The sequence below is a fragment of the Opisthocomus hoazin genome, chromosome 6 (genome assembly GCF_030867145.1).
Source record: "Opisthocomus hoazin isolate bOpiHoa1 chromosome 6, bOpiHoa1.hap1, whole genome shotgun sequence".
Classification (NCBI taxonomy): domain Eukaryota; kingdom Metazoa; phylum Chordata; class Aves; order Opisthocomiformes; family Opisthocomidae; genus Opisthocomus; species Opisthocomus hoazin.
This window is the reverse complement of record NC_134419.1, coordinates 47197558-47221980: the sequence shown is the minus strand read 5'-3', so window position 1 is coordinate 47221980 and position 24423 is coordinate 47197558. Positions and strand designations below refer to the sequence as shown.

General features: G+C 43.0%; 1 protein-coding gene across 1 annotated transcript; it reads right to left on the bottom strand.

The window, feature by feature from the left end:
* Positions 1–6118: 6118 nt before the first annotated feature.
* RGR (retinal G protein coupled receptor) lies at positions 6119–23442 on the bottom strand. The gene is made up of 7 exons (XM_009944518.2): positions 23181–23442; positions 20015–20171; positions 18202–18323; positions 9730–9883; positions 9091–9208; positions 7503–7616; positions 6119–6583 (listed from the first exon to the last, which is right to left on the bottom strand). The coding sequence occupies exons 1-7, from the start codon at positions 23257–23259 to the stop codon at positions 6440–6442; spliced, it is 888 nt and encodes a 295-aa protein (XP_009942820.1). The 5' UTR covers positions 23260–23442; the 3' UTR covers positions 6119–6439.
* Between the last annotated feature and the right edge of the window lie 981 nt (positions 23443–24423).

The window sequence follows — 24423 nt, the reverse complement described above, 5'->3', positions numbered from 1 at the left end:
ATTTGCTTGCAAAACTGCCTGTATTTGAATGGTGGGTCAGCTTATGGTGATAGAAATCAAGCATGCTGCCATAGCACCCACTTGTGTAGTTCAGTGGAACAAACGTTGGGGCAGCGGGTGCAAATCACTGAACACCATGAGGAGAGGAAAAAAATCTGTTATGTCACTGCTCACCAAGAAAATTCAAACAGTGACTTTTCCAGCAATTAGAGCCTCCAACTGTTGTCTGCCAAAATGCAGTTAGTTTTCACTGTCGATATTTAAATTGCATTGTAAATTTAGCATTCTTGTGGTCAGGACTTGAAAGTTTGCTCTCTGCTTCCAATTATATAATTTTCTTTGCATTTTTTCATGTGTAAGTAAACTATTGCTGTCACTGTTTCAGTCCTTTCCTTAAAAATAAGGTATGTGTGTTTGTAGGCCACAAATATTTGTCTTCCTACAGTCACATCCTTGTACTACCAGTTAGAAATAAGTATTTTTAAAACTTGATCTATGATGGCCCTAAATTAAGATATTAGACCTTGCTTTGTAATGACACAATTATTTTTCAGATCCCGAAAACAAATAGTTATTAAAAGGAAGCACAATTTCTACCATTAGAGACCTACTGAATGATGTATTGTCCTCTGAAACATATTTCAAAACAACGTTTGATTAGTTTACATTAATTTAAAACTTGGGTTAATTAAAATTAGATTCCTTTCAAGCAGGTAAATAAACCTGCATCTGAAATAACTCTCAATGTGAAATCAACGTTTAGGTGCACATTCTTAGTTGCATTGACTATTTCTGTGGGCCAGAGCCTCAAAGGAGGTAGCAGCTCGCTTCAGATGCCTTTGCCCTGTCTCTCCAGCACTGCTCAGGGCAGTCGTCCCTACCTGGTGTGCAGGAGGCTGAGCCCTGAGCTTGTCTCCTGCTTCTTCTGAAACGAGGAAAATCTGTAGCCCAGCCCAGTGCCTTCCCTCAGCCCTAACTCTTCTCCTCTGGCAGTTCTGTGGTCTGATGTTGTGTTCTGAACAAAACCTGCTTTGAAAGATTTTGTACATGGCTAACACAGGAAAAAATCTTGCCTGTGGGAATCCAAGGGTCTTAAAGTGTTAAAAACATAGTTCTTAAGTCTTGCATGTACAATTTTAATAGTATTCACAATCATTCAAACTTTCATCCTGTTGAGATCATAGAATTTTTCTGCTTTCGGTTGCTGTTAATATTGGATCCTTTTGTCTTTTAACGATACACAGGAGATTACCTTACATTAGCGGATTTCCAGACAACACCTGAAATAGATACGTGGGCATGTGTGTGTTCACCATTTAAGAACTCTTATTATTTTACATAATCTGGATCAGTCTGTCCTCCCTTTTTCTCTGCAGAAAGTGGAATGCCTGTTTTCACAACAAAGCACCTTCTGAGTATTTACTGTGTTAGCCTGTCTAGGGTAATCCATACAGACCATTGATTGTAACCCTCTGATGAATAACCTCAAAGTGTGAATATGTATATGAGGCAGATGGTACCAAATATTTTTGCATTTTAACTCCATAATGCAAACCCTCAATATCATAGGTTGAGGTGTGAGTCTCTGCTTAGTCATCCTCACAGGTGAAACAGGAGCAGAAATACGAGTGAGACATGACAGGAAGGACAAACACTTGTGACTAACACCTGCCGTCATCATATTACCAGGATCTTACACTACACTTTTAGTCTCTGTATCCCAACTTGTTGAGCCAAACCAATCCTTAGCACTTGAGTCTATGTTTAGGAATCTGGCAATGTTTTTTTCCCTGTGGTGACAAAACCAGCTCACTTCACTGTTATACAGTAATGCAATTCAAAGTAGTATGGTAATAGACTCGGAAAGGTGCAAATACTTCCCCTGACCCTATTCCTAAATCGATTTATAATGCCCTGATCAGATGTACAAGAGGTGCTAGGAAAGATACATCAGAAAGTGTATGGAACACATGAATAATGTGCACTGCAGAAAAACTCAACCCCCTTTTATTGAACTGTAGCGTGTTTGGAAGTGTGGGCACTGCAGGAAAGCTGAGTCTGCAAGATCTTGATTTGCAGCATTACTGAGGACACAGTAGCTTCATTTGGAGTTGTGGGCGTTTAATAGCCTTGAAAATTGGACTGCAAGAGATGCTATCTAAGGTGTGAGGCATTTTTGTCTGCTGAAAGAAAACCTGAAGAAATTATGCTGGTTTTGTCCAGGGATACAGAGGAAAAATTGCCTTCTATATCTTCTTCAGAAGTCTGTTTCTTGTCAATGTGTCACAATATTCACTCTGACACGAATGAGCAAAATGAGCAGAACTGGACTGTCTGTAAGAGGGACAGTAGGCTGGTTTGGTAATATTGGGTAGAATACTGCAGACCACTGTGTGTTAAGAATGGTTGGATACTGAATTGAGTAATTGAACCCTAAGGAGAGGCACACTTTCCTTTTCTATTTTGATGGTAAACAATTGTCCAAACCTTCCCCAACAAAGGGCTGCAATGGCTAACCTGAAGTAGCCTGAAGGGCCAGCTAATTATATTTAAAAGTGAGTAGGTTGTGCCACGCTCATCTTTAGTGACAGGACAGGTATTAATCACTGATGTTCAGATTGGCTGTTGTGTCTTAAGCTGAGTTGCAGAATGTATCTAAGGGTTACATTTTTCTCCTCCCCCCCCCCCTTGGATAGTAGGTAGGATGCTGTCTGCATGGGAGTGTTTTGCAGCCCCTACATAACCCCCGGGCTGTACTTTGGTTAGGGTAATATAAATCCTGTTTCTAGCCACCTGGGATTCTCCAGAGTGTGAAAACACAGCAGGATTTTGCATGCTTCAGCATAAGCGACTTGAGATATGGGACCTTGTTGTGACTGGCTCTATCAGGATGGTGGCAGATGCTCTGAAAAGACCTGGACAACCCGCAGTGGCAGAGGGCACCGGGCCAGCGCCGTTGTGGTGAAGGCTGACTGTGCGAAGGATAAACTGTGTAATTAACTGGAAGCATGTGTTGGGCTTCTTGATGTGCTGCAGTTTCCTTCCAGACATTTTTCTGAAAGAAACTCAGCACACTTGCTGGTGTGCTTGTTTGTGGTCGTCAGCCAGTTCTTCTTAATGTGGATAAATTAGTGGGGCGAACTAGTTATAGTGAGAAGAGGTTTTTTGCCTTGGTGACCATTTCCTGGAAAATTTTGTGTTTATTTCCATCTCTTTTTTGTTTGTTTCAATTTTTTTTGGTGGAGAGCGTGAGGTTATCCGTGATCCAATAAAAGAGCTACGAGCAACCTCATTTGTTCCATCTTTGATAGGAAGCCAGGAGCCCAGGCATTATGAACCAGAAGCGAGGAGGTGTTTAAGTCCACCCAGCTTGTTCAAATGCTTCATTTGCCCTCTCTGCTCAGTCAAGAGCCTTTGGAACACCTATGAAGGAGCCCATAGGCTGGGACAGCTGTGGGCCTGACTGGTTGAGAAGCATTCATTTAGGGAATTTAGGGTGAAGATGAATGATGGAAGAGATAGTTCAGGTTTTAAGTACATCCTTAGGTTTGGAGATGCCGAGTGAAACCAGGCGGGATTTCTGAGCAGATGGGAGCAAATGGAGCTCAAAGGTATTTAATGCAACACAGTGCTCAGGGAAGCATCTGCGGGGAGGTCTCACTCCAGAGAGCTGTGGGAGGCCCCGGCTGGGTGGGACAGCCTGTTCTCACGTCACTGTAATGCACTGTGCTGCCTCTGTGGTCTCAGTTTATAGCACTACACTGGGCTATATGAACACATCCCACATTCTTCAAAGCTTGTCTTTAAGTTTTGCACTATCCCTAGGTCTGAAGGATTTCATTGACTCTGTTACCTTGCGTTTCTTCAGTGCCTCAACAGCTGTGATTGCTTCTCAGGACAGGGGACCTATTCCTCTTGAGGCTTGAATACCACTAAGCAACCTTATGCTCAGCTTTAAGCTATGCTTAGCTTTACCCATCACTAGTTTTCAGCAATCAAATACAAAAGACAGCACACCAACCGAAGCAGAGGCACATTAAGATTTGTAGCTGTCCGACAGAATGAAGAAGCAGCTCTGCTGCTTTCTACTCCCACGATAAAAGGTTTACAGTAAGAGCAAGGCAAAAATAAATCTGAAAATGGACTAAGAGCTAAAGCCTGAGACGAGTTCCTAATTGAGGTATGTTCCCTTTAAGCCAAAGGGAACTTGGACCCTAAGCAAATATCTTAAGCTGTTAAGTATTATATTATTACAGTATAGTTATGTAAGCCATAATGTTCTTCAGTAGGAAAACATGAAGAACACTGCTCAAACTGCGAACTTCAGAAAATGCACAGCTCAGTTTAATTTTACTGCATGTCCCATCGTTCGTGTGCTGTTGGAGGCAGCAAATGACCATTCCATCTTCACATCCCCCGAACCCCTGTTTCAATAAGGCTGTCTCTTGTCTCCTGGCTGGTGACCTCTTCTGAGGCAGCACTCTCCTTCACTTCACCCCTTCTGTGTTCAAGCCCCTCTTTAAGTTTGATCAGCCCTGTGGCCCTTTTCTAGCTTATCTATGTCCTCTGTCAGTGGGAATGACCCAAACTATGCACCCGATTCAAGAAGTCTGAGCACAGTGGCTTTCAGATAGCGTGACTGTATGAGCTCTCTTGTTTCCTATTCCTTTTTTAGTGTTTTCTAGTGTTCTGTTGGGATTTGTCAGTATGACAATACTGACAAGGGAACTGATGATTTTGAGACCTGCCTAGGTCTCTTTCCTGAGGAAGAGATAATTACAGATTCAGAGCCTGTCACTGTAGATACATACTTAACGGTAAATTTGTGCCTATACACAATATTTTGCACGTATCAGTGCAAACATTTTGTCATCTTCTCACTGAATATTATGTGTACCTAAGACATAAGTCTTAGCTGTCAGCTTTAGATGTGATTATTCCGAATAATTTTGTCACGGCGTTATTCACTGCTCTGTCAGGTAGTTTGTGACTAGATTGAGCCTCACAAGCCCCAAAGCACATCTCCAAACAGGAACCTGCTGGCTAACTTGCGACAAAGTGACATTTGTTTCTTGTCTCTAGCTGTGAGGGGAACGTCCCTTCTACCCACTGATTGTTTAGTTTCCAGGACTGCACCATCTAACCTTTTGTAACCCCTACACAACTCTTTTTTTTTTTTCCTTACCCTTTTGCAGCCCATACACAACTGGTTTCCCTTCTGATAGGTCGGAAAGTGTCATAGGGACAGATCAGCTTTTTCTTTGGTTGGCTTCAAAAGCTCTTTCACTGTCAACGCTTGGAAATGAACCATACGATCCCTGTAAGAATCAATTAGGTTTGGCTTTTTGTATGCACAATCTCTTGTATTCTGTGGGTCACGCACACATTTTTTTGCAAATGGGTCATTCTGAGACATATCTTGTAGTAACAGACAACACCAACTGGCAGTTTTTCATCCTGTAGACAATGTGGGCAGCATGAGCAACTACAAACATTTGAAATGGACATTTCTAAGAGTTGAAAATATATGTGAATTCGGATAATTATAAAATAAGTGGCTTTTTAATTGCTCAGACTCTTTAATCACAACCGATTCAGTGATTGTTCTCAGTCATGTAGAACATGGGGGAATTTAATGGCAGATGTGAAGTTAATTTTTGTTCTGACAATATTTCTAGAACAGAATCTGACCAATACCTCCCTTTAGTTTTTGCTCAGTGTTCGATAAAAAGATGAATGGTTTTATGATGGACTATGGGCTTGATTGTCCTGGTAAGCAGCAGCTGCAAAATCTGATGCAGTTCAGTGTGTGACAAAGCTGAATGTCACACACTAATTTGTTTGAATAGAAGCCAAGCTAATATTCCTTGCTGGGGTAAAATGCTCACTGAAATGTTTATATGGAATTCGGATGGCAGCTTCATCATGGAAATTTGGGAACTCCCATTTTGGGTCCATTGAAAAAGCATTGTTCAGGCGTACAAGCTATTTATACAGACATGTGGCATGATAGTGGATATTCCTTTAATCTTTTAGTAATCCGGACATTACCATATGGACAAACTGCACAGATTGATTTGAGGAGGCCTCACTGGACAAATGAATACCCTGCCTGAGTTAATTTGCTGAGCTTTTATGTTAGCGTATCAGGAAAAAAAAAAAAAGCTTTCCAGCACATAGTTTATTTGCAGTGACATATAAAATGAGACTGGTGACAATCAACACATGTTTAAGGCAGCTTGTTTGACAAGCAGCTCGTGATGGTTTGGACAGTTATCTGGAGGGCTTCCTTTCAGTACTTTGTTGCTTGTAGCCAATGCACGCCCTTCCCAATGTGGAACCATCTTTGCACGTACGTATCGGAGAATGCACACAGTTTCCTCTAGCGTTTTGCTTTCAGTGATGTACCTGCATTAATTTTGCGTAATGCCATAATGGGTTATTTAGTTTTGTTATCAACCTCTGCTTTCTCAACCTTCTGTCCTGTAAGGAACTGCCATATTCCTCCTCTGTAGTTCTCATTCCCAAGGGCATACACAAAGGCATCCACTGTTGGCACAGTCTTGGCAACAACGGCAGGAATCTGTCATGAGACACAATGTTTATTAATAGGAAAATGCCCTGAGGAACCAATGGGCTGATTTCAGCACAGAATCAGTTTCCTTTTACCAAACAACACCTGTGTCCAAATGCAGTAACTTGCTACCCATGGAGAGATGAGAGGTAAAAGCAATTTGACTGGTTGGAGGCCCTTGCTCAGGAAATTATAGTCTCCAGGAGAAGGAATTTAGATCAGCATTGCCTGCATCTGGGATATTTCAGTTGAGAGTGAATACAAACATTTAGGAGTGAAGGGTGTGCTGTGGACACCTTCTGATGGAGAAGTGGGCTGATACTGCTAACACATTTTGTGTGGGATACTGAATATCTAAGTACTGTAATCGATTTGGAGACCTGAAACTGGGCTGGTTTTTGGGGACTGAATGAAAATTGCAAGGTTTGATGTGATATTACTGAGTCCCAGAGGCAGTCTTGAAGCCAAGACTCATTAAAAAAAAAAGGAGGAGAAAAGGAGGCAACACAACCTTAAAAGTGATAGACTGCATCTTCTGTAAGGGGAGAGAAGTGTTAGAAAAAATGAATGAAACAAACAATCTCTTAAAAATTTAAAATTTTCAGCTGGTATTTGACTCTGGGAAGGGCACAAAAAGCTCCTATAAACCATGAAGCAGTACAGGCTACAGACCCCTAACTGACTGCCCTGACTCTCTAAACTGTTGCTTGATCAAAGCAGTAATATGCTGCCCGTTATTACCACCGTGCTTAGCTGTTGCGCCATAAAAGTGGTAGATGAAGAGAAAGCTTTGAGGAAACAATCTGCTCGTTGTATATGTTACGATGAGTAAAGCCAATTGTGAGTGAATTGGCATTGTTCTGTAGGAACAGAGAGGGGAGTCAGGAGAATGTCATTGACTGAATTCCCTCAGGCGGTGTACACGTACCATGCGGTATTTTGGTGAAATGAACATCACGTTTTCAACTGCTGCGTAGAAGCATAAAAGGCAATAGGGACCCCAGCAAATGACCAGCGTCTTCAACGGTAAACCAGTATTAAACTGAAAAACAAGAGGAATAAATTCCTTTGTGTTTCACAACGGCACAGCGCAACGAGCGGGTGGGACAGACCCTGTGAGTCCGTGGTTTGGTAGCAGGAGAGGACCAGACAGCAGGAGATGCTGTACCGCTGCGGCGTTGCTGCTGATGTCGGAGGTGTGCGTACACAGGTCCCTTGGAGTCGAGGGCTGCCGGCGCAGCATGCCCCACAGCCCTGTTCCTGGGGACCACGCAGGGAGCGTGCATGCTACACATGGGAGCCTTGGCCAGTAAATGCTGCTGAGGGGCAAGGGCATTGTGTACACTGAAGAAGAGACAGAAACGAATGATATTTTGCTGACTTCTCAGCGGGTCTTGCAGATGAATAAACTGTGTGAAGCCACTACTATGGCAGTGCAAGAGAGGGATGCAGTGACATCTGTGTTGTGGCAGGAGGGTTCCTGTGTCCTTCATGTAAGGGTGTTGTCCACGGTGTTCATGGCCAGCTGTTCCCCAGTATCTTAGAAGTATTAATGAATAGGGAAGTGATAATTTCAGCCTTAAATTTTCTGCATCATAACTAGTCTGTACAGCTACAGAATATCCTAAGAAATCGCATGATATTGCATAAACTCAGTGAAAAAAAGGGTTATAGACTTATAATAATGAACACTGAGCTTTGTTCAAGAAATATGTGGAGTACACATGTGTTTATTCCAGACAGCTACAACTGGTCTGCCTGGCTGTCTCTTTGCTGGTATAACATCCCCCTTGAGAACTGACTGCCTCTGAGTGCAGGGGTCGGGCTGTGCCCGCCAGCCACGCATAGTGCCCCGGACTGTATAGCCTGCGCCTAAGGAAACAACTCATATAATCACCACATTACATTCCCATAAACCTGCCACGCCAGAGCAATTCCTTTGTTTCCAGCTCATAAAGATTTCTGAATTTGCTCAGCCAAGTGTAAACAGGAGGCGTCTGGGAAGGCCTTTCTCCCCCCATGGGGTGCCTGCGTGTCTCCTCGCAGTGCTGCAGCCCTGGCTGACTTCCTCGGCGATAAGCTAAGAGCCTGTAACAAACCAGGAATTAATGATCCTTCCCGAGCAGAGTTTCTCTGGGTATCTATTGATACACTATTAGCAAATATTTTGCATGTTGCAGGTTGGTTTTGTGACTAGAGTTGGACCAGTGCTGGTGGAGGGGAGTCCTTGGGGTCATTAGTCTGTCCCCCTCTTTCATGGGGAACTGGTTACAGTGCTAGGTTGGGGCAGATGTGGCTGTCTGGTCAGATCTTAAAATCTGGGATTTCCATGAACTTTCTGGTTGGCCCCATCCCGTGTTTCCCTACCTTCTTATTCAACTGATGCCGGGGAGTTAGCACAGAAGGAGCTGAGCCAAAGCCTCTGTGAAAGAAATTGGCTTTTTGAGGACTTTGTCTCTATTGGATGCAGCCTTGTTTTGACAAGGCAGTTACAGGGGCTGAGGAAGCTTTCTTACCTTATAGTGCCCACTCTTCTTGAACTTCTGGTGTATGGACTGATAGGCTGAGAGCATGATGAAGCCCGGGATCAGGAAATTGAAAATGGACAGCGCAAAAAGGAATGTGATATAGCTTCTGGAAAGGGGGGAGGAAAAGAAGGTAGTTAATTCCTCTCTAGCATGTCTCTGTAAACTTGCTGTGAATATCTGTTAGCTTGTACTTTTCAAGACCAGTTTTGGCAATGCGTTTTAGGTGCAGCACCTGCTGAGGGCCAGTTAAGTCATGCTGTGCCGGTGTGTGCAGGGTGGGTAGTATTGTAGAAAATCACAGCAGGTGTTTGGTTTCCAAACCCAGGCATCCCTACTCACACAGCTGTGCTGAACTGTGTAAACCCAAAATCATTCTGAAGGAGTTTCAAGCACTAAACCCAGAAAAGAAGCAGCTTATAGATGAGGAAGGGAGCAGCAGGCACTGGTCTCTCCTGGGGAGGGAGCTGGCTTTGGCTGCTCCCACATGCTGCCATGCCAGCTGGGGCAGCCTTGGCCATGCCTGCCTCATCCTAGCAGCGATAGTGGGGGCAACTGGGGGTTTTGGTGTGCTGCCCAGGGGACAGCAGCCTCCATCCTGCTCCCGTGGGTGATGAGCCTGGCGCTGACCTGTCCCCTTTGCTGTAGTCCAGGGTGCAGCAGGTTCGGAGGGGTTCGTAGTCATATTGCCCCCATCCCAGCAAGGGCATCACGGACCAAAAGGCAGCAAACAGCCATGCAAACACTGTCATGGAGATGGCGGTGCTCCACTGCATCTTGCTCCCTGCAGGAAGAGAAGAGAACAGAGGGTCCCCGTGCCCAGGACGAAAGAACCAGGCGAAGCTGGCTGTGTGGGGCCAGAGCCACGTGCCCCAACCCCACAGCCTCGGGCACAAGCAAGCGCACACTCCCCAGCTCCTGCCTACTTTGTTCCTGCTGTGCCAAGAGTGCAGAGCACGCATGGATATTCAATATACCCTGTTCTAAAGTCACTGCTCATCAATATATATGTGAATATATATATACAACCTGACAACAAATCTTGTCCTAAAAATACTGCTGGTCAAATTTTTTTGCCCGTAAGATCATTGCTTAGCCTGGAACAGGAAATATGAAGCTCAACATTAGTATAAAATTAGAAAAATATTACTAAAGATGATCACTTGTGGCTATCTCCTCCAGTTCTGTAAAATGCCATGGGAATAGGGCAATGTATGAAACGAAAGATTGAAAACTTCAGGAGGCACAGGAAGTCTTTCTACATGGAGCAGCCAGGCAGGCTTCCCTGCTGCTGCAAGGCATTGTGTTAGCCTCACTGCTTGCGTGTGAAAAGGCCTGGATAATTCTGTTACCGAGGCTAACATCCATAATCATGCCCGTGCTGAACAGCCCATGACGCCAGCCGCATCAGCAAGGAGCACGGTGACTTTGCCCACTGCTCCTTTCTAATCAAATCTCCCCCTAGGGAGAAGTAATGATGTAATTTTCACCGAGCTTGGGGAGCAATCTTTCTGTCTGCACTTAACAGCAGCATCATGACAGCGGGCCAGGAAGATTCAGGCCAGTTCTGCCCTTTCTCAGAAAGGCGAAGGACTGGAGGTGAGCTGCATGAGGTGGGGGCCTGCCGTGAGATCAGCTGGGGCTGACGACTTGTGGGTGGGCAGTATGGTGGGGCCACACAGGCTGGAGATCCCCATAAGGCAGCAGCTCCAGCAAGGACCATAAACTTTACAGTAGCTATTTTCTGTTGTACTGTCCCTGTTTATTTTAAAGGAGAGTAAAGTAGGTGTGGTGGTGAAATTGTCCTTTTACAGTAATGCTGGTTCTACCTCTGTCCTTTTTCTTCTCTTTTAGAGGTTCTTCAGGGAAAAGAATTAGAGTTTGAACTGCATTAAAAATCAACTTGGAAAACTTGTTTGGTGCAGGAGTTAAAAAATTAGTAATGGGAAAAGATAGGTGTACACGTTGCAATTTAAAATACCAAGGAAAAAGTGAAGATAATCCTTTTTATTAAGTGCTCTATGTTTTAATATGGTAGTTACCAAAAATCTGTTGATTTTTCAGTCATTTAAAACATTATTTTTCAAGAATTACTAATGAGGAATGATTAATAATGACTAATACCTGTCTTTTGTATGATTCCTACACAGAAGATATACTTTAGCTGCAAAGGCTCAAATATTGCTTTGTAGTACTGACATAATACGACTCTAGAATGACATAGATGAAAATAAAGGAGCAGTTTCTGATTTAGGGGGTTAGAAATACAAGTCATACTTCTTAGTAGCTTGTAATTTATTCTTAATCTCCCAGTCCAAAGAAACAATGTAGCCTAAATTGTGTCTTTCAGAACTGCATCCTGTTTAGGTATCTGCTCAAACAAGCATCTGAGAGTTGTTACTCACCCAAGGTTCCCATTTCCATTTGTGTTCTACAGAGCAGTTCTTGTAGCTTGGCTTTACACAATTGTAACTTGACTTTCATTCAGGACAAAGCTTATTGCATAAGCTGTCAGGTTTGTTTTATGTTTTACATATTCTGGCAACACTTTGAAGGCATTATCAAAGGCAGCTGCACTGAAACCTGGATCTGACTTTTGTTTCTTTTAAACCAAGCTCATGCCAAGTGTAGATTTATGGCTTTGGGAATACAATCTTTTAAGTGGTAAGCCCTCCTGATATTCTGAAAAAACAAGCTAAATCTTGTGGCTTTTTTGTTTCTCAGCAATTCCTATGAAGTATTTAATACCAATTATGTTTTGTGGCATCTGGCAGACACTTTGCTATCTTGTCCCTCCCCGTTCTTTCAGTCCATGGACTACTGTGATACTGTGAAGGTCTCAAAACATGATGGGCCCTGACTGAGGCACTCCGGTGCCATGGGGTCCTAGCCACATGCCGGCACCTTATGGATCTTTGCGTGTAAGGAAAAGATCCTTGCATTGACAGAAGTTGCCCTCAGCAGCTGGGACATGTTGGTGGCATGCTGCAGGCAGCCCATGGCCCCATGTGCTACCGGCTGGCCTGCATGCAGGCAGCAAGAAAGGTGCGAGGCCTCCTGCTGAAAGGGCTTTCACATATTTTCTGTCATGAGTGGCTTTAATGAAGATATCTATGTATAATTTTTTAACAGGAAAAGTGCAGCCCATAGAGGAAAGCTCCCCATGCCTTTGGCTGGTCATGCCCTGCCTTGATTCCCCTCTGCTGTGGCCAGGAGGGCCCTGGGCAGCGCAGGAGATGACATGGCTCAATTTCCATTAGCTTTCTTTTGTTCCTTTGTTTTCCTGATTTTTGGCTTGAAAGCTTGTGCCTCTTCTATGAAAACTGCAAGAAAAATTGTTTTAGTTACTTTTCCACGGGTGTCATGGAACACCGTTTTCTTGCTAGATGTAGAATGAAAGGACCATGCAATAATGGGGTCTGGCATGTAATGACAGCCTGCGTTTGGAAAACTCGGCTCTGGGGCTGAGTTCATTTGTTCCTCCTTCTCCTAGTTCAGGACTCCTATCTTGGACACTAGAAAAGGACAGAATCAGAACTAACAAAATGAAATTTTTCCTTCTGGAGTTGGCCTTTTGCAAAATGAGATTAATGGTGAAACAGTCCTGGTGAAATCAGCTGCCTGCTGACCCTCCAGAAAACATTTAATGACCCATCAGAGCTAGCTAAAAAGGTATGAATGAAAAATTAAACTAATTTGATGATATTTTAGCTTTACCCAGAAAACATACTTTCAGTACAAGAACAGTGAAAGAATCATGCTCCATTCACATGGCAAAAATGTGCTCCTCTGAGAGGGCTGACAGCAAGAGAGCGAGACAAGAGCTGTTTGGTTGGTTTTGTGCAGAGCAGGCCATTGTTTTATCTTAAATACCTTTTTTTTGCCTGATAAAATTTAGTTATCCTAATTCAGTAGGTCCTAATTCAGTTAAATGTGTATGTATGGAGTTCAGCAAATGCTTAAGGATATAAGTCCTAATTAGGGCCCAGTGCTGGCAATTTGGTCCTATTAAATCTAATCACTTTTCTGCTCTGGCTTTCCCTCCTTGAAAAGCAAGAGGGAAGCTGCACTTTTCCATACAGTGAAATACTAATACAGAGGATTTTAAATGGCTTCTGTAATTGCTTTGGAACAGAAAGAGGTCACTCAAATAAAAAAATGCTCATCATTTAAAGATTAATACATTGTGATGTCGAAGGCTTAAATTTTAGGAAGTGGTAGACAAAGCATGGAACAATCCTTTTGATCATGCTGCTCAGTTTTTAGTGACATAATCATAAACTATTTCTCCATCTGAAGTCTGTGGGTCCATTTATGAATTTGGATTTTTAAAGATTTATAAATTGGTCAAATATCTGATTTTCACAGAAAGAGCAAAAAATACTTCTCTAACACAGTGTCTGCTTTTCAACTAGATTTCAGGCTGGTTCTCAAAAGGAATTTCTCAAATAAAAGGTCAACAGGATTTTCTAGGATGGAGGAAAAAAGTCCCATTCCCTCATTCTTGCAAATGGTTAAACTATGATAACTGATGTATTCCAGAACAGTATGGCTTGTACCAGACGTTATGGCATCCATCACTTTAAATTGGCAAAGCTTATCAAAGGCAAGAATATGTGAAAGTCTTATAAGGGAAAATATGTATCAGTCCAAAGTAAAATAGGTGTTAGTACCTACTTAATCTGCAGCGTGAAAAGCACCAGTTAATGGTGTTCACATGGATTCATTTTTTGTAGGAATAAGAAAGCTGCACTGCTAATAGCTGCTTTTGTGCACATCATTAGAAAAAGCTCTTTAAAATAACCTAATAAAGGGATTTTTTTTTTTACCCTATTAATTTTTTGCTGTGGTTCTCCATGATCGTAAAGCTGTCTTGGAGATCACCTCCCGCTTCAGCAAAAATGCAAGATCTGTATCAACATTGGCATGTTCTCAGGGAAAACTAATGCAGGTGCAAGACCAGATGACAGAAGTGTGGCAGGGTGGTTGTAGTCCGTGTGACAGCAGGTAAGGACCTGCTCCGAATCTGACAGAGCTGACAGCTGCAACCAGAGCAAATGGTAGTTTGCTAATCTTTGAATACTGCTATAACAACCTAGATTTCCTTGAATATTAAGGATTAGATAAAACTCACTGCAATTTGACTTCTTGTAATTGAATGCTGCTGTGAAATCCCTGCTAATTTTGTTTGGCTTTTCTCTGGTAATATTGAGAAAAGTACTGACATAAATCACTCCTAGATTTTTCCATTTTCCCCCAATTCTTAAATGCAAGTGCGAAATCTTGTAGATTTTTTTCTTTCCTTTTAAAACTGTAAGTGTATGCTGTGGTTATGAAAGGAGAAAAACTGACCAGAACCCTTCCCCTCCCCATAACCTGCTGATGGCAGCGTGCTGCCCTCTCACCAAGCTGACTCATGAGTCAGATCGAGACGCCTTCCACCAAGACGTCTCCGTGGTGGGTGGCTGCCTGCTTTCATGTCCCTGAGCCCTGGGCTGTCCCCCAGCTGCCCACTGCCTGCCTGATCCCAGCAAGACCTCCCAACCTGCTGCTTCCTTGCTCCCTTGCTGTGCTAAGAACATAATTCAGGACGTTTTCCTCATTTGAATGGCCAAGGAGGGAGAACTAACAACGTCTACCTTGACATGAAATGCCATCTTCTGTCTTGAATGCCTGGCTACTGATAGACAGCTTCCTCAGAGTTTGCCCTTTCCTCCTTCACTGTTGGGCGCTAAGATAAAATTACTTCTGCTTTCTCCGTTTCCCCCTAATGATCAAAATTTGAAATACAATAATCTGTTTTCCCATCTTGCTAGTGATTGACATTCAAACCCTTCCGACTCCCCTGCCTTTCCTCCTTTTATTGCTTACTTTTTGACTACAGATTTCTGTAGTTCTCTCCTCCTTGCTGTGAAAGTAACATCTCACAGCCCCCAAAGCAACATTTAGGGGATGAAAAGAGAGTTGCCCAGCAAGGTTGCCTGGGAAGAAGAAAGCAAGAGGAGGAAGAGTAAAATGCCTTGAAACTCTAGCTTCTCTGGCACGTGTGGTGGGCAGGCTGTTTTCTTCCATATGCCAATCAATATCAACCTGTTTTCTGAAGAGTGACATGTCTAGTTATCAATAGACTTTGAATGCTAGCACTTTGTCACTGAGGGTTGTGTCGACTTCCAAATTAAAAAAACTTGGTTAATGTTCGGGATGTTGGTGAGCATATTTGTCTTATTAGCATCCAGAATGGCTGGGAAGTCCTGTTTTTTCTTATCATCATAGTAATCTCTCACATTCTCATCAGCTCTTTCTTCTTAGAAATATGGATAGTGGATAATCAAGTGTCAAGCCAAGGAACGCCAAAACAACAGTTTTCTCAGAAGCTGTTAGGACATAACAAAAACATTGGGGATGATTCAATGGAGTCTGGAAAGAGTACCAACTTCTGGGGAATGAAGATAAAAGTTTGATAGCTTTGTTTTTTAGGCAAAAATATTTTCTACCTTCTGTACGGGCATGCCACTCTCACCAGTGTCAACAGGAGTTTGATGTATGGATTGAGAGCATAGTGTAGCCCGTAGGCTTGGTGTATCAGATCTATGAAATATGACTTGATCTTCCTCGCAATCAGCATGTGAAGGAAGAAACTAGAAGTGGCTGGTTTTGCTGGAATATCCACAGAGCATGAGCTTTTAAAACCTTCCGGGGTTTTGTTTTTGTTTTGTTGTTCAAAGCGTTCAGTAACAGCAGCGATGTTTGGCCATCAGTAAGTAACAATTTGAGCAAACTGAAGAAGCTTGTGCCCTGAGGGTGTCTCTGCCTGTGCTCTTAACGCAGTATTCTCTTGACTGGAGGAGTGCATGACACGAAAGCATTAAAGTCAATGTTGCAGTGAGTAAAATGTCTTTCCACAAATATGCTTATTTTCAGGCTGTCTCTCTCGTAAAATACAGAGGCTACTCTTCTAGCTCCAAAGACATTTCAGTGTCCAAAGGGTGTTGGTATGGATTTAGCTTACTGCCTGCATTATTTGGGGCCTTTGTCTGGACGTGAAAACAAACAAACATTTCCTTGCCTTAGTTGAATTCTTGGCGAAAGTTGCAGAACAAGAAGTTGGCAACCTTTCCACCCTCAGCAGGATCATCAGCTTGAAAGTTTGCAGTGTGCTCTGGGTGTTTTTTATCACTGGCTGCTTTAATCATAGGGAGGCCGTGCCTGCAAGGCTGTGGGGATGCCAGCGGTGGAGGGGATTGAAGCGCTGCAGCTCAGCAGTTTCTGCCCCAGCCAACATTTACACTCTCATTTAGAAAATATGTTGTGGTCTGAGCAACCTGTGCTTTAGCACAAGAAAAGGAGAGCTGCATTTTTTTTATCAACATTGCCAAAAAGACACAATTTTTTGGGGAATGGTGCAGTCACAGAGGGTGCTCTGGACTCCTTGCTCCTCTGGAAAGGGCCTGGCTTTAGCAGGAAGCATGGAAGATGCAGATCTGTGTGGGAGAACCTCACCCATCTCTCCCACATGGCAGAGCTCCCCTACAACTGCCAAAATGGCCAAATAGTGCAGATTGGGGCATTCATTGCACTTCGGAGTGCTAAGATGTCCTTTCAGCATAAGTCTGTATTTCGTATCATGTCTCTTCCCCTTTTCCTAAGGAGGGCCATGAGATTGTACACCCTGTGTTTGTCACTCAGTCCTTTCCTAATAACTTTTGAAAACATTGGCTACTTAGAAGTAAACTGGAGAGGGAAGTGGGGACTGACAGGTACTAAATTGCTGCATTTACTGTGAACATTGGTGTCTGGGGAGCAGCGAGGCCCTGTGAAAGCACCCATAGAGCAGACAGCCCAAGTCTATCTTATCAGACAAAAGCAAACATCATCCCTCTGCACCATATTCACAAGAAAGCAGGTTTTGTCCATTCCTACTAGTTTGTTTTACAGCCGTTGATAACGCGCCCTGCTGTGCTTCCCGAGTCCTGAGCTAAGAGAATACAGTTATTGCCCTGGTCTCCCCATCCTCACTGGTGGCTGGAGCACAGCTGGAGTCTCAGAACAAATCCTACCCGTCTCTGCAGACACCAAGTCCAACTCGGCACCCTAACTCAGCAGATATTTCCTCTCCCATTACAGGAATGTGCAAATCCAGTGCTGCTAAACTCTGAGAGGTAGTTCTGTGATAAAAGGTGGAAAATATCTATGTCTATAAATCCATAGATTTGACAATGCTGTCAATCTCTGTTTCTCATCTATATCAAATATATGCTTTCATAAGTCCACAAAAAAAGGCAAATTTCTCTTCCTGGGTTGATCTCCCTGTCTAAAATCAGATTTCTGTTAAATGCAGCTAAGGTGTCAGAGCTAGGCAAAAACTAAATTGCAAGAAAAAACAAAAAAATGGCTTTCACTAAGGGAAGAAAAAGAGCATATTCTTCCTCTTATCAGTACTTAAAAATAGCTCTGCCACTTTTACTGAAACTTGCAGATAATTTGTTCCTTGCTTGGGAACAATTGTATTGAGTTCCAGTCTTCATAAGTGGCTATGGAACGTAGCCCAAACCCCATAAATGGCTCTTGCGCCCCAAAGTGCCTGTGTGTCTCACAACGGGGCTGCTGATCTCTGTCTGCCTGATCGCACCTCTGCACCACTGCTTTGCTGTGGGCTCTGTTCCATCTGCTCCATCCGCGGAGGCAGCTCTCTAGCTACATGAAATTTATCTGTAATTAGTAAACTCTGCAAGGGCATGAAAATCTGTTTGGTACACAACAGGGTGTTGGATGGAAGCCCGAGGTACATAGATTTTTCTTCTATGTGAGAAGCTGGATTTTGTTTGGGACACTGAAGTTTACTTATAGAGAAGGCGAAAGCGTGGCAAGAGAGTCACAGCTTGGATGTGGTCTGGAAGAGGAAATACCTCCTGAAGGTCTTTGGGGAAGAGGTCCTTTGGAGATTATGTTTATATTTGCTCTATCTCTAGCGCGTAAGATAAATAAACTTATATATAAGATATGCAGACAATAAACATGTTCTTGCTTTTATTCTCTGAAATCTAACCAAGCTGCCTTATAGCACGATCTGGGTAAGGTTGCTAGATAAATTGTAGCCCTTACTTGTACAGTAGTGATGATACCGGTCCCAGGCGACTGCAGCGCTGGAGCTAATGCTGGCTAGTGCTGTCAAGAAGCCCTGGAATCCATGAATTTGACAGCCATTAGAGCCGTAGGGCCAGTATCTGTCAACAAGCAAGGAATATGTTAAGAAAATGATAGAAAAAGTTGAAGATATGTTTTGGAAATTGCATTAACGGAGATGGTAAAATGATAGCCTGTGGCCGTGCTTTCTAAGTCTGAGAAACACTGTGAAAGAGGTTACTGCTGTTGCCTGTCGGTATTTGCCAGTGTTTATCTTGCTGTGGCGTCTGATATAGCTGTTGTACTATTTCTACTCTTAATATGGAGAAAAAAAGACAACCCTGGATTTATGTATTGGAAAGCTGTTTTCTTAAATTGAAATCTACATTTCATCCAATTATCCATATCTTCAAAATTTACACCCAATGGGAGCAGCCAATATGTCAACATCTGGAAGTACCTAATGACTAACAACCTTTCGGAAAGTCAGTGTTCGCCATGCAACATGGCAGCAAAGCTCACAACAAATAAAAATACTCCTGAGAGCCAGACTGAGGCTCCAAATATCTTTGCAGACATAGAACAAAAAGAACCATGAGATGTAGCAGACATCTGCTGACACGTGCCTTCAATATCCTGGTCACCCATGGCAAGGAGCCATGGCTTTTTTGCTTTTTGTGTTCATCTGACCTGACTCTTACGCTCATAAAGCTGGCTGTGAGGTGGAAATCTTCAGCAAGCTTCTTTCTCATTTACAGAACACCAGTGTAATTCCTTAGGAGACTACCCCTGCAAGTCCCTTTGAACAGGAGATAGCTGACTGACTGGGAGGCTGGGAAACTTCTGCTCCCGCTTAAAAGAAAAGATCCTGCAATTGTTAAATCCACGCTGATTCTGATGTATTGACCTTAGCTTCTCAGCTCCAGTTCAGTGAAGGCATCTTGACTGACTTCAGTGAGATGTGTCTGAAACAAGAGTGACCTATACAGAAGGTAAAATAGTGTTCAATAAAGCCTCATTGGAGCGTATTATTGTTAATTGTTTATATTATTAACTTGTTAATTTGAAAAAATGTTTTTATATCCATCAAGAGAGAATAAAATAGTCACATTCTGGCTTGAAATATCTTTATGTTCTCTATTAGAAGTATTTCCAGGGTCTAAAAATATGCTACTTAGGTGGAATTATTCATCAGCTATTTTATAGGGCAGTGGGGGTGTTTTTTGAGTAGGGTTTGCTTGTGATTTGTTTGTTGTAATCATTCACTTAAACGCTTGATATTGTCTCTGTCCTCTGATTAAATGATTGACATGTGTGAAAATGTGGAGAATCAAATGTGTCATAACAGAAGTGCACTCCCTGCCAACAGATCTGCATTTTCATTTTCCACAAACTTCTCAAATAAGTGCCTTAATGGAAAAGTTAATAAAAAACTAGAAAGACTTGCAGATAAATTTAGGGTCACTCTAGAGGTTTAGTCAAATGAAAACATACTGCTATTTTGATGTTCATAGCTTCTACTATAATCACTGGTAAAACTGTCTGGTGAAATGTCTTCTATAATCAGTCTTATAATCTGTCAGTGATTATATGCAGTAAAATCTGCTTTTTTACTTTGCTGGTAGAACTATAGAAAGAGTTTCATTTTACTGTTTCAGATTGAGAGAATGAGAAGGTTATTTAGGTGGTATGCTAGAGAGAGTCATTTAATTAATAATATGACCTCTTAGAACTTGAGCTGTTAATTTTCATGTGGTTCTTGTGAGCATCCTTTAGGAAAAAGAAGGTATACCTTAGGAAGCTGGAAAAGGCAGCAATGAATGCGTTGATACAGATCCCACAGTCGGCCAGTGCAACGCTGAGAACCAGCAGATTGCTGGGTGTTCGGAGTTCTTTGATTTTTCGGAAAGAAAGAATTGTCAAGCCATTCAGACAGAAACCGAGCAGGGCTGAAATACAGAAGTGTTTGGCATGACTCAGCTGGAAAAGGAAAATATCTAGAATAATACAGCTGTTTTCTTTAACGAGAGAAAAATAATTACTATGGAAACTTATGCACAGGGAATATATCTGTAAGGGTCACAGTCTGCGTGCAAGTTTCGAAGACTTTCGGGAGAGAAGTCACAGGTAACAGCACAAGCCAGTGCTTCAAACTGCATCAGGGATATGGCCAGTGAAGCAGAGCAGAGATGGTTTAATCTTGTTTGTAATTCTGCCTCTTGTTTAATAGAGAAACTTGGTTGCCAGGCTGCATCGAGGGACGCATGGGTCAGAGCGAGAGAGATGCAGAGAAGGCAGTTTTAGAGGGGCTGACAGCCAGCACGTGCTGCTGGTGCACACATCTCCAGGCCTGTCCTTGGTAGAGAAATGGATTGCGTTTAATATCAGTTGTAACATTCTTACGTGTCTGAGCGTAGAAATCCCTAGGCCATGTTTCAGTCAGCCTGCTGCCTTTTGGGCTTCTGTCTAAGATTAACCCAGACAGTGCTTGAATCACACCAGCTCAATCTTATTATTGCCTTTCGTCAATAGACTATACATGGAAAGGAATAATCTAATTATAAAAAGCAGTCACTGATAGATTTAAAAAAAAAAAAAAAAATTAGCATTGGTCCTCAGAGAGGAGCATCCAAGCAACCCCAGCTGTTCACCCAGCACAGAGCTGTGCCACCCTGAAACCCACTCTTCACTGGTTTGAACTCGACCGTTGCCCTGTAACGTCCTTTTCAAGATGACCTGAATTATTTTGGCTCTGTTGAGGCTCTGACCCAACTTCCCATCTCTAAGTCTCAGTCAGACGAGAGGCAGTATGTCTTTTTCTTTGTGTTCTTCTTGGAAAGAGAAATGATGTAGCGCAGAAAATATCCATCTCCCCTAACTATGTAAAGCAGTGTAGTTATGCTCATTGTCTTAATTCTGCAGTTACATAAGATGTATGTTTTTGTCTAGTCAGAAATCCTGCTCCTACCTTAATTGCATTAATGGCTGATGGCATAACCATAGTAACAGCCTGATGTGCATCTTTCATTACACAACATATAACAAAATATTTCCAGGAGAAGTATTTGGAGCCATTCGAGATCTGCTGTTCTTCTTTCCTCCCCGCCAGCTTACCTCCCACCCACAGGGTAAAACTACTGCCAACTCTCCCAAATGCAGTGAAGCTTTTAGGAGAGGTGTGTTGCAACCATATTTCGAATAGAGCTGAAAGTTACTGCTGTATCAACTTTTTTCTGTCATTCCCCTGTTTTTGGAAGCTCCAGGCTTCACCCCACTCTGCTTTATTGAAGGCCCGCATGAGCGTACAAATAGAGAACTTACTAAATTAAAAAAAAAATAGCTTTGAGTTTGCATTTTTAGAACAGCAAATGTGTCCAGTTAATTAAGTGAATGCAAGGTTTTCCTCTTCCCCGGAACTTTTTTGTGAACTGAACTTAGAAGCTGCAGCAAAAAAGGAGGTCTTCACTGCTTTTTTTTTCAGAATCTTTGAGAAAGTGAATTAATCTTTAATTATTTATTTTGATCTTCCAAGTCATGCAACAAATATAAAGTTTTATTGCCAATCTGCTGGGCACATTCTGGCTAAAACCCTGTAGAAAATACTTGTATTTAGTAAAACAGGAAAGTGTTAGACCATATCCAGATTTAAGTGAAGGTTACCAGCAGGTACTTTGCTTGGGCTTCAACGATGGCAGGTCCCAGTCAGGCTGCAGCCCCGGGCGTGGGTGGGAGGGTGGCAGGGCTGGGGGGCCATGACCAGGCGATCCCCAGCAGAGCCGGCTGTTGGGTTCTGCCGGCACCTGACAGTGTCCCTGTCCTCCTGCCCCTTCTCACACCTCAGTGACACAGTGCGAGGCCATGCCAGGACCCACCAGGCCCTGGAGATGACTTAGTGGCTGTTGGCCAGGTTTATCCCTGAACGCTCTGTTTAGGCAGCAGCTTGCCCCTTAGCCAGAAATAGAAGCTTTTTCTTCTCTCTCTCTTCCAAGGAAGAGTTTCTGACATAGCTTTTCCAGTTTTCCTTTGCAGGAGATATGACGCTGCCTTCCAGCTGAGCTCGCCTGCAAGGAGAGGGTGAGCATCCTCCTTCCTCCCACGCTCCACGTTCATGGGGTGACCTGATGAGCATTTATCCCATTCTGATGGTGCTTACTGCTTCTCCTCCTCTACTGTTGGGCCCCACGACCCCTGCATCCCCAGCTGAGCAGCACTATGCAGGGGTGGGGTCCCAGGCCCTGACTGGGATGTAGCTCGGAAGACGCCAGTGACTGACACCAAAGTGACCCTAGCTACAAGCCTGTCCTTCGCTAGCTGCCAGGTAGATACAAATTCACAGTTTTGTTGCATTCTCCCAACAAAGTGGCACATGCCTGAAGGAAAGCCCACATTGGCTAAATTAAACAAACAATTCAAACTAAGTCAGATTTTGCTTCTTAACACTGTGAGAACTTTTGAGTCTCATGCAAGTATATTTCTGTTGGTTACTTTTACCCAGCAGCCATTAACTGCGGCACTGCCAATGCAATCTGGATGTGTGGTAACAGTTAACAGGCGATTTTGGACCAATCATCTTTAATTTTAAGACTGTTGCCACAGCCCACAGAACAAGCAGCCCAATTTTACTGAGAGATCATCCATCATTTCAACATCCTTCCCCCAAGGAAGCTAAAATTGCCTTTAAAAATCAACAACAAGATCTTACATCCTAAATTCTTCATAAGAAAGCTAATCCCCGCCATACGGCAGCTATGGATAAAGAGCAGATCTTCACTGCTAACAGCTTGCAGCTCACCCTGATTTACACAGCAGGAGTACTAGTGATGTAACCACCATAACCATGACAGGTCTGGGTCGGCATACCACAAATGCTCCTGTTTGCTTTGATTTTCCTTCCCCATCCCACCAGTAATAATAGGGGCAAAAATCTTATTGCTGCTGAGGTCCCGCACCGAGCTTACCTTCTATCAGCAGGGCTGTGCCGATGGCGAACACCTCTAATTCGGTGAAGCCTTCGGGGAGAGGGTATGCAGTGACCATACTTGCGATAAAAATGCCAACAGATTTAACCTCTGCCCTGTGTTACAGCGGTAGCGCTGCCTTTTCTCCGGGTCCCCCTTCTTCCACCAGACCAAGGCTTCTTAAAGGAGCAGCTCACGTGCAGACACATGCTTGTTATTATATAAAAGCTTTGAGGTTTTTACTCCCACCACTACAATCCCCGCAAGAATGTTATTAATGATAGGACTAGCATCAACCCGCACTCCCCCTTCCCCTGCAAATCGTATTTCAGACACCAGCAAAATGAAAGCATTCATTGCAATTACAAGCAGCTCTTTGTAGAGACAAGATTAAGAACCCTGTCCAGTTAATTCTGCAACACTGGAAAACAATTAAATGTTGTGGAATGAAGGAAACATGTAATATGTAATTGGGGAGTGACCTGGAAAAACAAAGGGGCACTCATTGAGTTGGTAATTAGGTGAAAAGTACGAAGCAAGAATTTCTGCAGCATGTAGGTCTTCCCCTCTCCCCTTGTTTAGAAACTGGCCAGTGTATTTTTCTGGCAATTACTATTCTGTGTATTAACATATCTCCTCTTTGTAACTGAGGCTTCAATTAGGGTGCACACTGTCACAGCCTGACTAAAGGGAAACACTTACAAATTGCTGATTTTGGGCCCCAGACATACAAGGACATACATGAGTTGCCCAGTGGTTAGTGCTCACAGGAATTACCTTACTGTCCTTTTGGAGGTGATGGAGCACTGGGCTTTTGGTGTAGTGTGGCTCTGGAGTATGTGCAACGTGCAGCTTGTCCAGCCTCCAGAGTTTATAGCTGCTGGCTGACTTCCAGCCATGAGGAAACCACACGATGGATCAGAGATGTACATGAGCCCCTGTCATTTCCCAGCAGGGTCAACCATTTTCCTTTCATTTCTTGTACTACTGATTGATTAACTAAGTCTTTGGGAATTTGAATGCCTGGATCCTGCAGAATGGAAGTCAGCAGCTTTCAGAGTCCGAGTGAAACAAATGGTACTTTTTTAGCTATACAGCTACTATTTGTGTAATTGTCAATGCTTGTCCATTAAAAGTGAGCAACTTGGCTACACTTTTCAATTTTTAACTTACATTTAGAATAGCAATAGCTATGACAACTACTAGATTGGGCTGTTTTCTTTTAATGGTACTTGATTTCACC